Consider the following 12,484-nt stretch of genomic DNA (forward strand, 5'->3'; position numbering starts at 1 on the left):
ATTTAGAAAATTGTTGCAGAAATCTCCTTAAATAAGGATATTCTGTTAGATATTTGTTGCAGTTTAACAATTTAAATGTCTTGTTAACAAGGAAACACAATTTCTACTCTTTACGGACATAGCGCCATATCTTATGTGTTGCTTGGAAAAACGGTAACAAAGGAAATTTACCTGCATTGTTTGACTTTGTATTGTTGACTTTTTATTTTTCTGTAATTGCCAATTTTATGCCTGAGTTTTTATATTTAAGTGTTGTGTCCTTGAATATCTTGAAAGAGGCCTTTGATAAGTGCACTATAACACTTTGTTGAAAGTTGAAAAGAAATTTTAAATAATATAAAATTTTTACTGTTTTTTAAATGTAAACTTTCATGACTCCTGAAGTTATTTGAAGACGGAGCAGTTGTTCACAGTGCGGGTGCTAGAGGTTTAGCATCCTTCAGTAAAAACCCTTCCAGTCTGAGAAACGCAACGTAAATCTGATCGCCTGCTGTCTTTATGTCTCAAAACTGGAAATGATATCAGTACCAGTTTTGTCTTCTCCCAGGCTGACTCGTTTAAATGAGACAAATTGGTTTTTATACAAAAAGGTCCTGTTTAGTTTGTGTTTTGTATTCTGTGACCATTCTTTGTGTAACTTTAAATGCCTGGTTGGTTTTGGTGAGATGACGGTCTGTAGATATGTGGTTGCATGAGTTGTAAAAAAAAATAAATAAATCACAGTATTGAAATTTGGGCTTGTTAAAAGAAACTCGAATCTTTGTCCACTTTGATAATTATGTTAGTAGCATAACAAGAAGGAATCATTCAGGATTGTTGAAGTGAAGTTATTCCCTTTTACGTTCTCTTAGATAATCACTCTGATAGAAAAAAACAAACTACATGTTCTGTTCTCAGTGTGCGTTTCATACAGGAAGATAATTGGTGATGCACTGCCTCCTACAGCCATTTCCCTGTAAGTAACCATTGAATTTCTTGTAAATCCAAATGTATGAATGTCTTAATGGTTCAAAAACAACGTTTGCATAAGCACATTTTATACGCATCTGATAAAATTATACATTATAAAAACAGATTAATGTTAAATATACCTGTCAGTCTTAATTTTTCCATTTCTAATGCAAAGCAAAAACATTAAAGTGAGGGGCTCCTGATATCTTTTCCTTTTATCTCACCACAGGTTCTTGGCTACCAGAAGTTTTTTTTTTTTTTTTACTTTTATCTGTCAGCTTCCACTGTCGCCACGTCACAATCTGCAAAACAAGCCAAACATGCAGCAGATTGATTGGACAGACGGCTGCTCCTCAGACAGAGGAGCTCTGCTCATTGGATCGTGGGCTGCAGGGGGCTCTGCAGACTATAAAAGCATCCACTGCACACAGATGGAAGCACAGAGGGAATCTACTGCAGCTGGCCGGAGCTACAGCATCGCACACAGCTGGAATCCTCACCGAGAGACGCAGCTCAGCCATGAGTGAGGTAAGACCCTTTCACTGAGCTGCAAAGCTTCTCATTTTATAAATTAGATTCATGAATATGAGCTTTTCTTTGACTTTTGTGCAGTCAGCTGAACTACTACACTCTCAGGTGTTGACATTTTGTACTTTATAAGTGATAAATCTCATTTGCGTGGTTGTAAGTTTACACAGTGAGCCGACTGAACTTTTCCTTTAAAATTATGTCAAATTTATGCTGTTGGAAAACAGAAGTTAAAATCCAGCCATATACTCAATGTGCTTCTGGTTTTATAATCAGAATAAAATTTGCTCACATTATCATGCGAGTGGCTGCAGGGCTGACAACTCGACGTCAAACAACTCCTTCCCTGAACATTGTGATAAAGTTCTGAACGTGTTTCTATGTGACATTTCAAGCCGGATCCGGTGTGATGAAGCGGAGACGGCTCCAACCTCCGTGCTCATGCATCATTTATGGGGGTCCAAAAATCAAACTTTGCACGTTGACTTGGGAGGGTTGGAGATAGAGAGGAGTGAGAGAAGACTCCTTACACACACTGTTCAGTTACTGAATTATTCAGAGTAACTGCGAAGCCGGAGGAAGAAACAAAGAAAAAAAACACTCATTCTGTCAGTGTGCATTTGTGAGCACAGCCTCCAATAAGACCTTATCACGAATTGCTCACCCTGAGGATCACCGCTGACTGAGAGCATGAGGATACATATTTTATCTTATTCCTCCGACATCCCAGCTGCTCCTTGGAGCAGCTTGTAGTCTGGTGTTTAGCTTTCTATACAATGTGACACAACATCCAATGGAGGTTTTATTCTTTACTCTTCCGTGCAATTCTTACAGAGTGACGTTCAAATAAAAGTCAGGAAACTTTGAATGGTCAAATCGTGGACAGCAGTATGATGGATGATGGGAGAATGGATGAGTTTCCTAATCTACGTCTTTAACAGCGAGTCAGTTTGGATTTTAAAGAACGTTATGATCATTGGGACTCTCGCAAATGGTGGAAACGTGACCTGGCCAGGCTAGTTTTCATCTCCGTGAAAGCAGAGACGCAATGAAACAGAAATTCAACATGGCTGCCGTCGTTTCCGCTGGTCTGAAATAGTGTGAGAAGCCGCTTCCGAGTCATCTCAGACTCAGTGTATGAAAGTTGAACCACCTGGTTTTGGATGCCAAATGTAGCTGAGTGGTTCAATTTTAAATAATTAGTCTTCTGTGTGCAAGTCAAAGAGAAATGTATGTTAAACCTAAAGCTGCATTGAAAATGTTCTTCCTCTCCTGCTAGCAGCTGTGAAATACCAGCAGCAATATGTTAGACATTTTTGACCTCCAAGGTTCCATGAATGAACCTTCAAATCGAGCAACAACTTAAATAAAAACACAAAAGCCTTAAAATGAAACATCCGAGAGAGGAAAAAAAAACCTGGTCACTCCAAAAGCAGCAAAAGCCCGATATTAAAAACAAGGTAGTGCAGTTTGGCCTTTAATTTATCCCAATGAACCAGAAGCTGCATCGCTTCATCATTCCCACCTGACTGATTTGAGTCACACGATTTCCTTAGGCAAACAGGAAACTGACAGCTCAGCCTCCCCAGTTCACACCGTCGATGCTGGAGCTCCACAGAGCTGTGTGTTCAGACCGTTCCTGTTCACTGTACCTGGAATACTCTGATGATACTCAAAAACAATAACCATGTCATGAACTACCACACCAAACGTCAACACCCTATTGTCATCCAAACTGGTGAAATAGTGTAGTTTTATACAAAAACACTTACCAGTCTGCTGCTTAAAACAACTACTCTTACAGATTTTATAGAATTAATTCATGCATTTTTTTTTACAAAGTTGTTAAACTAAAATCACAAAGTTGTCCAACACTGCTGCAAAAAAGGGCTGGAAATGTAATGAGAGGTGAAGTAAGTTCAGTGTGCTCGTATTGCTGCTGTTGTGCTGCCATGTCTATTATGCTGTAAATATAAAACAACCCTTTGCTTCAACTCCACGTCGAATAACGGCCAGATCACAAAAACTTCTACATTGCACCAGAAACTCCTTGCATGGCTTGTTAGACACTTAATGTCTACCATCCATCTTTTCCCCCTCCTCCATCTTTTTAATTTGGTCGTGTGCGACGCTGTAAATCTCAGCAGCTGTCGAGATTTCACACACTGCCAAATTAACACTGAGGCTGCAATAAAACTGATGTATTCTTTACTTTCCCCATTAGTGCGGCTGACATAATTTGCTATCAAATTTCCGCACATGAGAACGTTCACCAGGCAAAAAGTTTTCAACCAGAAACTGAGATGTCATTTTCTGGCAATGCCACAGTAATTCCACCGCAGGTTAATTGGAGTTAAGTGCTAGCTGCTATTAGACGATCCACCAACACGCGTGACATCATTAAGGTGTTTTTTTATTTTATTTTTTAACATAGAGCTCATCTGGACAATTAAGTGACCAAATTCTCTTTCAGACCTTTAAAATTGGTCAAAGAATGCAATGAGAGAAAAGATTCCTGCGAACATTTTTAATGAAAACATCCAGTTCTGGAGTGGAGTGGTTCTTGAGATGTCCTGCTGTGTTAGCAAAGCCTTTACTTTAATTACACTAAGAGTTGGAGCAGGTGGGGGGGCATGGTGACCACTTGGCAAAGCCGTTAGCTCCATCATCCAAAGAGGAACGACCTCCTTTTTTTTTTTTCTTGTTTAATGATATTAGAGTGTTAAAAGATGCTGAGCAAAGTAGAAAAAAAAAAAAACTGTGCGGTTAGTAGCAAACACTGTCCACGCATTGATTTCTTTATATTGCCTCAATCTAACTCAAAACATCTTAAAGAGATTAAAATGTGACTGAACGTGAAAAACCAGGAAATCGAAAATATTGCTTTTGTTTACATTTGGGATGCAGCTTTGTGAACAGTTCATAGTGATTTACTGAGCGACCCCCGACCTCCTTTAAAAGATAAATCGAGATTAATCTAGTTCGATCCGCAATCCATCCAATCCGTCAGCAGGCTTTGCTGCTGCTGAAACCTGTTCTTTAGGTAATCTTGGATTCTGCAGGGCTTTGGACAGACAGACAACCGTCGCTCAGTGTACATCATCAAAACAGATTAAATTAACGTATCATGCCGTACATACTGCCAAAACGGGATTGAATTTTGAGCTCTCGCAAAGAACCGTATGGATAAATTCATACCAAAGCCGTCAAAATGTTACATTGGGATTTTTCTGGGGGGGGGGATTGAACGTAATTTCATGGTGATGGCTCATATTTGCAGACCGCTGCAATAACAGTAGCAAAAACCTTTCAAATCATCCCTAGTTCTCTTTACATAAAATAAAATTTAGGAAAACTCATTGCCTCAATTTTTCTTTTTTTTAGGGGGGTGGGGGGGATTTCATTAAATTAATAGATGGAGTAACACTAACTTTTGCAATTTTAGTGAGCATGGCTTAATAAATCTGACTGTCGTAATTACTCAAACAGTAGCCAAACAGTGGGTAGAAGCCACTTTTTTTAACTACTTATATTAGAGGAAAACTACGTGATAGAAAGAGTTCCTGCTTTTTATTTGTTTCTCTGCTCAAACTTTGACAGAAAACCTCCCAAAAAGAAAGCGGTGATCATTTGCAAAATAAACACAACCATATATGCAAGGCTACACCCTCATGAAGTATTCATAAAAATGAACACACAACTCACTCGTGGTGCAGATTTGTATATGCAAATCCAAATGGCAAAAAGCAGCTATTGAGAGCCGTACCGTTCTGAAAGCGGCTCAGGCTGATAAAATAAAGGCTGAGTGCTAAAACTGGTTTATTTCATCTGCTTCTTGTTCAAAACTGGATGTCTAAACCTTGCCATCAAACCGTGTAGCCAACACCAAGCTGTTGTCAAACGGTACGATATTTAGTATGTAGCAAATCAACTCTGGTGTACAAGGCCCAGTCCCGTTTGAGTCGCTTGTACAGTATGTGCTCATCTTTTTTCTTCTTCTTCTTTCAGCTCAAACAAGATCTATTCTTATCTTTAAATTCTATTTTTAACCCGATCTGTAACTAACTGTGTGTGGTATCCTGTCTAAATGTTTTAAAACTGCCTTTGAGGTGGAATGAATTATTGACCAGAGGACGACGGTCCATCGTTCAATCAGCCACCGCATCCTGGCCTCGCTGCCGTCCCGTTTCCAGTCCGCCGCTGGGGGGGAAGCCGCTCCGGAGCAGAGGTGGCGCTGGGATGAGCTGCCTCTGACCTAGATTTTCTTTCTCCTTGTTAAATTCTTAATAGATCCTGAGTGCAGCGCGGTGCGTCTCCCTGGGGAGTCCGTGTAAAAGAACCAAAAATAGCCAGACACCAGGAGGGTGGTTTATTCATTTGACCAACTCCCTCTCCATCCTTAACCAACACGACTCACTTGTGCAGGAGAAGATCAGACCACGCTGATTCAACTTTACTTCCACACCCGGATGTTTCCATCGCGGCTTTTCATTGGAAACCTTCCGCCGGAACCTTTGTACTCATGCGTTTCCGGCTCGCTCGTTTGTTGGACGCGCAAGCAGAATCCGCAAACAGCAGCGATGGAAGACCAAGTCACTTTTCTCACCCGGATCATTTTTCTGATGAACAACCTAAATAACCGATTAAAAACAACAAATGTTTTGGTTGCGCAGCGCCTTGAGCGTCTCTCGGCCCGAGGTGTGACGACACAGCTTCTCCGTCTCTCACCCGATGGATCATCACAGCGCAAATTAAGCAGATGAAAGTCAGCATGACGCCCTGAGTCCCAACAGCACAAACTGGCTTTGAGTTTTTTTTTTTTTTTTTTTTTTGCGTGAGCAGTAAAGCAGATGGCTACTTTGCCAAACAAACCTCCTCTGCTCGCACTGCTTCCATCTCGTGATGGAGCAGGAGGCAGATGTCGGGTCTTAGTTTGACTTTGTTCTCGTTTGACTCGCAGACATCAAAAGTGCTTTGGCATTTGGAAGTGAAAGCGCGGCGTTAATAATTCAAGCTAAACATGGTGAGATGAAACGACGATCTCAGCTGGAAACCGTCTGTAAAAAAAAAAATGATTTGCTTCACATCACGTGAAGTTCAACCTTCTCAGTGGCGCTTTTGTACAAACTGAGTAGCGCTAAATATCTCAAGGACGTATTAGTTGTCTTACTTGATGCAAATGAGATTACTTTGAGAATGCTGGACGTCTGACACTCAGATGGGTTCTGCATTCAAAAGCTGCAGTTTCAAACTCTGAGAAGTTTGTGTTGGTTTCAGTATTTCTCCTTAAGAACTATAATCAACCGTACTCAAACAATAAGTTACTTTTCCTAGCCTTCCTGGCATGAATGGTAGTTAATTATTTATGAGCAAATGTAATGTTATTATCGAGGCCCATTCAATAAATTAGATTATTGTAAAGCCCATTTGTTTTCGTAGATTTATGACTAAGTGAAACACATTATGTAGATTGATTTCACACAGATGGATGTTTGAAAGCCTTTATTTCTATTAATACGTTTCCACTTATAGCTAATATGAAAACATATTTAAAAGTAGAATCTTACATCAGACCAATAAAAAAACCAACATATTTTTAAAATTAGAAATGTGGGCTTATTAAAAAGTACGCTTCAGGTTATTTTTAAAAGGTACTTTTAAGACTGGTCAGGTCTAATTTATTGAATATTACAAAATGATTAGTGGGTGAGATTTTTCCCCTGTAGTTGGGATATTTTTGGTTGAGCCTCTGGGAAATTATAATCATATTGTCACATTGCTGTGAGTTAGTAAAATACATAAATACTCTGAGCAGGGGAAGTCTGACATTTTTGGTAATTAACACATGTCTTCATATCCATGGAGTATAACATTATATTACCAGATATTAACTGTAAAATGCTTTCATAAACAAAGGCTCTCAAGATCTCTAAATTCTGTACATTTAGAGAAACTTTGCTGTAATAAATTCAACCTGCCAGTTTTCTGGTGGAGTCCCAATTCATGTCCACAATTGATGCTTTCTAATAATCCATAATAATTAAATCCATATTTAGAGCCTGTTTGGCGGGCGTCGTAGGAAGAATAACACACACTCTGTAACAACACTCCATTCAAACTCAACATTGGCGAATGATCAACAGTCCTGGTCAGTTGTGATCGCTTCAAACTGTGAGCGGTATTTGGTTTCTAACACGGTACCAAATCTTCAAATCTATTCAGAAAAGGGTTTGTTTAAACCGCTTCCCTCTCTCCCTTTATTATTAATGAAAACAATGAAAGAAAGCAGAAGTCCGTACTTCCTTTATTGGGAGGTGTTTTCCATTTCGGTTGGATTTTATCGACCTTCTACCTGCTGCTGTTGGCCACATGCGCTGGTTTGTTCAGCGATGGGAACGAAAACAATAGATTTCTGAAGTTCTGTTCATCAGTCGGGACCAATCACTCAATAGTGGCCACACCAGCTGATTCCACTGTGAGCCTTCGTTAACAATAGGGGGAAGTCGGTGTGAAACAAACGCCTCACTGGAAATGTTTTGCCCATCAAATATCACTGATATGCAGCACAAATGAGTGAAAATACTTAAATCACTTAAAAACCACAGTGACCTCTAAAGGTTTTAACTAAGTTTGGATTTAATTTTAAACATGCTAGAATGATTATATATCTTAGAGAAAAATCTTGAGTTCATACCTGGCTCTGTTTTTTTTTTCCTTAAGTGTTGAAAACATTTTCCTTCCTTCTTTGACTCTACAGAGGAAAACACCCGGAGCAATGACTGGAAACACCAAGCCATCTGCTGGCCACGGTATGTTCAGAGCGCCATGTTTTATTCTCGTTTCGGTTTGTTAGGGATTGAGAACAAAAGGCCCTTCTAGAAAAACTTTTGGTTGGAAGTAAGAGTGATGATGATGATGATGAGGATTGTTTTTGTATAATTCTGTAACTGTTTTGTTTTGGCGACATTTAGAGATTCTCCTTTCCAGTTTCCTGTTTTGTTTTTCCTGTTTTTATTTCTGTGTGGTTCACTTTAGTTCCTGTTTCCTGTCTCTCCTGTTCCTGAGTTTCTTGGTCTGTTTCTGTTCAGTTTTTCTGTTACTAGATGCTTTAGGGTTTTTTTTCTAAGTTTTGTTTATGTAGTAAAACATTTCGTTTGTGAATTATTCGGCTTCCAGCCTCATTTGAATCACAAAACTATCAAGAATCAGCAATTACTAATAACAGGCCACATAATTTCCACCTTTTGGGGCTTTTAAATTATAGTGTAATTTTTATACTGTAAAGATTTTTGTCAAACAAAACCCTTCGTTATTGCTGTTGACGTTCCGTCTTTAGGTTTTTATAAAAATGTTCTTTGAACTGCACCTTTAAGACATTCTTTCATTCACCTTCCTGCTCAAAAATATGAGCTAAAACGTGATCATGTTTCAGTGCAGCTGTTATGTATTATATTTTTTTTATCTTATTTTTTTGACGTTAAATCCAAAGATTTGAAGTTTATTGACTTTTATGAACAAACAAGGAAAAACTTCTTTCTCCTACAGTAGCTATTTAATTTTATAATTTTTTTTTCAAACTAATGAAAACATTTAACAGTAAAAATTCGAGTTTGTTTCACACAAACGAACAACGGCCCACCTCTAGTGGGATTTCTTGTCTCATGACCGCAAATACTTTTATTCCTTCAGTGAGACTTTTCCGCACGTTTCCATTACAAATGTGCACAAAACACCAAACATTTCGCAATTGTGGTGTTTCCACTGAATAAGAAACACGTTTGGTCACTCATTAAAAAACGTCGTCCTCCCACCCCTTCCTGTCGTCGTCTTTGTCATTTCCGCCAGCGGTAACATCCTGCTATTGATCGCATGACTCATGATGCAAAGAAAGTGTTTCTATTGCAGTTTAGTGAAATACGCTAATGTCGATACGGACAAAAAAAAGCACCTGATCCTAGCTGAAAAACTTTTTATCAAAAAACTTTAGTTTTTCCAATTGGCTCAGTTCTATGGTCAATAGAAATGCAGCTACTGCTGCTAAATTATTTTCCATATCAATACACTACGAAATCTCCCGTTGTAATTCTCTCCGCTTCTTCAAGAGAGCTTCCTGCTAACACAATGCATGCAGCAGGTCAATGGCAGCTAAATGACTCCGTCGCCTCAGCCCACTGAGAGAAGCACACCTGGAGGAGGAGCAATTCTCTTCTCTCTGATAAACCTGAGAGGACCGCTGCTGAATTGGGTTTCTGTCCCAGTAGATAAGGAGCGTTACAGCACAGATTCATCCCGCAGGAACACGTTCCAGAGGCGATGGGGAGGGATCTGAGAAAGTTAATTGAATTTCCCACAAGTGTGAAATGTGCTTATTTCTGTCATCTTTCTTGTTTTCTTCCATGACGTGGTTTCGAGTTGCCGATATTGAGTAAAATGCAAGGTACTCTGACATGTTACACAAAATAAAAAGAAAGAATAAAAAATATGCTGATGTTTTATAATCAAATAAAATGCAAGTTTGCTGAAGTTTTCTTCTGATTCTGGGAATGAAAGTTTTTTTATTTTATTTGTGTCTGCATTTAGGAACTGTTTCTAGACAACCATTTTGGAGCTCTTTTTTCTTTTTTTTTAAATAATTTGTATTTCTAAGTTGTTGAAATGCAGCAGGAATCTTTGGGCCAATTTCTGAGTCAACCGAAAGTGACCCAATTTCTTTAAGTACCATCTTATAAGCAAAGACAGAATGAAAGAAAATTCACATCCTTTATTTTACTGCTAGCAGTGCTAACCACACCAATCGTGTGTAGTTAATTAATAGACCTGAAGCAGGGAACGGCTGCAGAGTTCCATGTGGCTCTTTTGGACCCTCCAATGTGTTCTAGTAACTTTGGCCCAAAAATGCAAAAGAATCAGTCGATGCTTTTAAATGTAAAGGTAATAAGCAGTTCTTTTCCTAGGCATTTTAATGCGATATATACGTACCATTTCCAATCCATTTATCAAACCGCTGGTTCCCTCCACCAGCTGACTCCTTAGTGCATCTCTCTGGTAAAATCCAATCCTTTGTAATTTATACAGCTCTATTAAAATAACTAAATCTCACACAAACCCTTTTTAAAATTATTTTCCAAAAGGTGTTGGATAAGCGTGCCAGGTTTCTGAAGTCCAGCTAAAGTGAGATGACCTTTGACCTTCCAGAGAAGACGGGACTGTTAGGAAGAGTCTGTGTGTGTTTTGAGAGTCTGCGATTCTGAAATATAGCTTTGTTTTTATTGTCATCCAAGCAACGCAGGGCCAGCAAAAGGCTCCGTCTAAACGTGAGTAAACCGTTTGGGGGAAAATCCCTTTTACTGCCAGATTGGCCACTTTCACCAGGACCAGCACAGCATGCATGGAGCTCTGCACTGTACGACCCACTTTGATGCACGAACACACATCACAGAGGAAGCAGTGAAGCCTCAGATCTAAATGCTGAATATTTTCTAATCTATTGATCACATTGTGCGTGTGTGAACAATCAACACGGCCTTAAGTTTAACATGTGCACTGTGTTTACCCCTTGAAGCACAAAGAATTAGGTTTTGCTTGACTGGAAGTTTACAAAATGCATGTTGACAAGTCCCAAAGTTTCAGACGGGATATCCCTTAGAAACTGGGGCTATTTGGTCAGTCAACACTGTCTTTATGAAACTGAAAAATGCAAGTTTTAAAAGACAAAGAAAGCTCAAATCTACTGTAAAACAAGCAGGTGGCTCTGCTTGGTTTTGGAGCTCCGAGATCCGTGAATCTCTGCAGCACACAAGTCTCTGGACTCAGACACCGGCCGCTCGTCACCCAACAGGAAACCTTCATCGAAAGGATTCAAGAATGGCCAAAAAAAAAAAAAAAAGGCTCACCGTCATTGCAAACCGTAATGCTGCGAAACGTCTGGAGAAAACTGTGGTGTGAAGATGCAAACATGAGAGCTTAAGCAGTTTGCTTTAGAAGAAAACAGAATAAAATAATTTAAAATGTTGCCTTTTTTCAAGTTCCTGGTTATTTTGGAGATAGCTTTGTTTACTGCACCTTAGTCCATGCCTACATGTTAAACTTATGTTCATAGACGCAATTTATGTCTAACAAACAGCTCATGTTTTCTCCTTCACTGTCATTACACTTTGTTCCACTCAACATAAAGATATTTTGAATGAAGTTGAAGTGATTCACCAAAAAGTGTTTAATTCAGACACTTCTTTTTTCATTCACTGAGTATTTCAGTTGATTCAGCATTGTTTATAAAATAATGACAGTTTAGAATGAATAGTAATAATAGAAGTTATTTCTTTTCTTTTCCCGAAAACTAATCGTTCAAGCTGAATAAACAGTTCATCAAATGTAAGAATGTCATATTTTGTTTAATGAGTTTCTTTCCCTTCAACACTGAGTCTGATTTAATGTCGGACAGTTCAGGAAAACAAGATTTTTTTTTTAATTCAGTGTATGTAAATATCTGGGATCATTTAGGTTTGGGCATTTGTCCACAGATATGCGGTCACTCCGGGTCTGGAATGGGTCAACATGTTAACCACAAGCTTCTAAAAGGGCCTCTTGGCCAAGTCTATCTTTTCACTCTTTCCCTTCCTGTCTACCTCAGATGAAAAGAAGAACAACGTCCCCCAGGACTTTGACATCGACATGGACGACCCCGAGACGCAGAGGGCCGCCGTGGCTATCCAGTGTCAGTTCAGAAAATTCCAGAAAAAGAAGCAGGATGTGAAGTCGTAGAACAAACGTCGTCAGACTCGTCGCTCTCCTGATATGGTCTCGGTTTTGCATGTCGATCAAACTGCTGCACTGTCCAGAGCTGCGAGGAGAGAAGGCTGAGGTCGGGGCTTTTTTGGGGGGGGGGGGTCCTAGAGGTCAGGGTGGGCGGGAAAATATCACTGTAAAAGTCTGTGTAAATTTTACAAACACTAAAACATCTGATATAAGCATCATTGGGTTGGTCAGTTTTCATTCTGAATGGGTC

At 39.3% G+C, this 12,484-nt stretch overlaps 1 protein-coding gene across 3 annotated transcripts; it reads left to right on the top strand.

The window, feature by feature from the left end:
- The first annotated feature begins 1,352 nt into the window (after window positions 1-1,352).
- Window positions 1,353-12,451, top strand: pcp4a (Purkinje cell protein 4a). 3 transcript variants are annotated; one of them, XM_015039231.1, is made up of 4 exons: window positions 1,353-1,479; window positions 8,237-8,288; window positions 10,761-10,793; window positions 12,110-12,451. In XM_015039231.1, the coding sequence occupies exons 1-4, from the start codon at window positions 1,471-1,473 to the stop codon at window positions 12,238-12,240; spliced, it is 225 nt and encodes a 74-aa protein (XP_014894717.1). In that variant the 5' UTR covers window positions 1,353-1,470; the 3' UTR covers window positions 12,241-12,451. The 3 variants fall into 3 exon arrangements, with proteins under 3 accessions (XP_014894717.1, XP_014894719.1, XP_014894716.1); XM_015039233.1 differs by lacking the exon at window positions 10,761-10,793; XM_015039230.1 differs by lacking the exons at window positions 1,353-1,479; window positions 8,237-8,288; window positions 10,761-10,793 and adding an exon at window positions 11,786-12,036 and having other exon boundaries at window positions 12,077-12,451.
- Window positions 12,452-12,484: the final 33 nt, after the last annotated feature.

The sequence above is a fragment of the Poecilia latipinna genome, unplaced genomic scaffold, assembly GCF_001443285.1.
Source record: "Poecilia latipinna isolate Pla-1442-1.1 unplaced genomic scaffold, P_latipinna-1.0 Scaffold465, whole genome shotgun sequence".
NCBI classification, from domain to species: domain Eukaryota; kingdom Metazoa; phylum Chordata; class Actinopteri; order Cyprinodontiformes; family Poeciliidae; genus Poecilia; species Poecilia latipinna.